This window comes from Aplysia californica, unplaced genomic scaffold (assembly GCF_000002075.1).
Source record: "Aplysia californica isolate F4 #8 unplaced genomic scaffold, AplCal3.0 scaffold00009, whole genome shotgun sequence".
Taxonomy (NCBI): domain Eukaryota; kingdom Metazoa; phylum Mollusca; class Gastropoda; order Aplysiida; family Aplysiidae; genus Aplysia; species Aplysia californica.
The window spans coordinates 2342326-2343924 of NW_004797279.1; the positions used below are offsets into that span (position 1 = coordinate 2342326).

The window sequence follows — 1599 nt, forward strand, 5'->3', positions numbered from 1 at the left end:
AGAGAGAGAGAGAGAGAGAGAGAGAGAGAGAGAGAGAGAGAGAGAGAGAGAAGTCTTTGGAGAAAAGGAAGTAAATGACTATTGGAGATAAAGACAACTTTAAAGACCATAGTAAAAGGTAAAGAGAGTAGTCAAAAAGGTAAGAAGAATCACCATGCCAGATGATGCGCTAATTACCAGGACAGAAGAACAGGGGACTCAAAATCAGAGAAAAAATCATCTGAAAATTAATACTCCATCAATTGTGTCTTCATTTCAAATCTATCCTTCAGATCTAGCTCCAAAGAAGCAGAGAGTCGTATTCACAAAGACTTTTGTATTCAAAGGCAACTATTTTTAGCAGCACGATGTTCATTTTTGCACACAGTGACTCGTGGTTACTGAGTTTTAGTGCTGAGATGCAGAGGTGAAGATGCTATGGTATATAAATAAATATAAAAAAACAGGAGTTGACATCACAGATTCCTTACCAAGTCCTGCGGGGAGAAATTGAAACTGTCTCGCCTGTCCGAGTCGTCTGCGGTGCCCTGGCCATGGAAAGAGAGAGATCGTTTATAGAACACGTACATCTACATCCATTTATGAAATAACTCTTTTCATAAACTCAACTCATTGTTCTTCTCTTATTCAAACTTTTCACATACCCCGAAAAAAAACCCGTTTCCCTCTCATAATGAGTAGTCAAAATATTTTTTACGAGAGAAACTGACAAAAAGATAGGGGCCAAGAAAAAGAAAAAAGGTCGGAGACTTTCAGGCACTCAGAGAAGAGATATAAATAGACACACAGAATAACAGATAAATAGATAAATAGACAGACTGACAAACAGACAGATAGACAGATAGATAGATAGATAGATAGATAGATAGATAAAGATAGATAGATAGATAGATAGATAGATAAAGAGAGAAGGAGAAAGAGAGACAGAGAAAGAGAGAGACAGAGAAAACAGACAGACAAGCAGACACTAAAAAAAAGGAAACAAACAGGCAGACAGATGATACCCACCATAGTCTTGGCAATCTTGGTAGGCTGAGGCGCCATTGAGTCTCTGGACTGGCTGGTGGAGAGCACGTCAGAGAAGGGGATCTCCGCGTTGAACTTGACGGACTGCATCAGGCGGATGACGCAGTTGGTCACGCCCTTGAAAGACAGTTTGTGCGGCCGCATACCAGTCCACTCTCTCTGTAGCAGTACCGCATGCTTCTGGGGGCACACCGAACCACTTTGAACATGGGGACTAGAGGGTTGGGTTTAGTTCTATAATGTATTAAACAGCTATGTAAATAAAAACAATTTTTTAAGGGGGAGAGTATGTGTGCATTTGTACCTGTATATTATTATATGACATAACTTGTTCTCTCTCTCCCCCCCTATCTCTCTCTCTCTCCCTCTCTCTCTTTCTCTGTTTGTCTGTCTGTCTCTTTTTTTGGGGGGTAAGTGTTTTACGGCGCTCACAACTGCATACGGTAATATGAGGGCCCGGGACACATTAAACTCTCCCTCTCTGTCTCTCTAATAATAATAATAGATAGCATTTGTATAGCGCATATCCCCGCTCAGCAGCAAGCTCTATGCGCTTTACACTATATTATTACC

At 40.8% G+C, this 1599-nt stretch overlaps 1 protein-coding gene across 1 annotated transcript in view; it reads right to left on the reverse strand.

Moving 5' to 3' along the window:
• The window catches only part of aplA (adenylate cyclase), a gene marked incomplete in the record, with an annotated part of 190850 nt that overhangs the window by 19168 nt on the left and 170083 nt on the right, over positions 1 to 1599 (reverse strand). Inside the window, 2 exon segments of the mRNA NM_001204606.1 lie at positions 471 to 527; positions 1009 to 1203. Of these exon segments, the coding sequence (NP_001191535.1) occupies positions 471 to 527; positions 1009 to 1203 (252 nt within the window).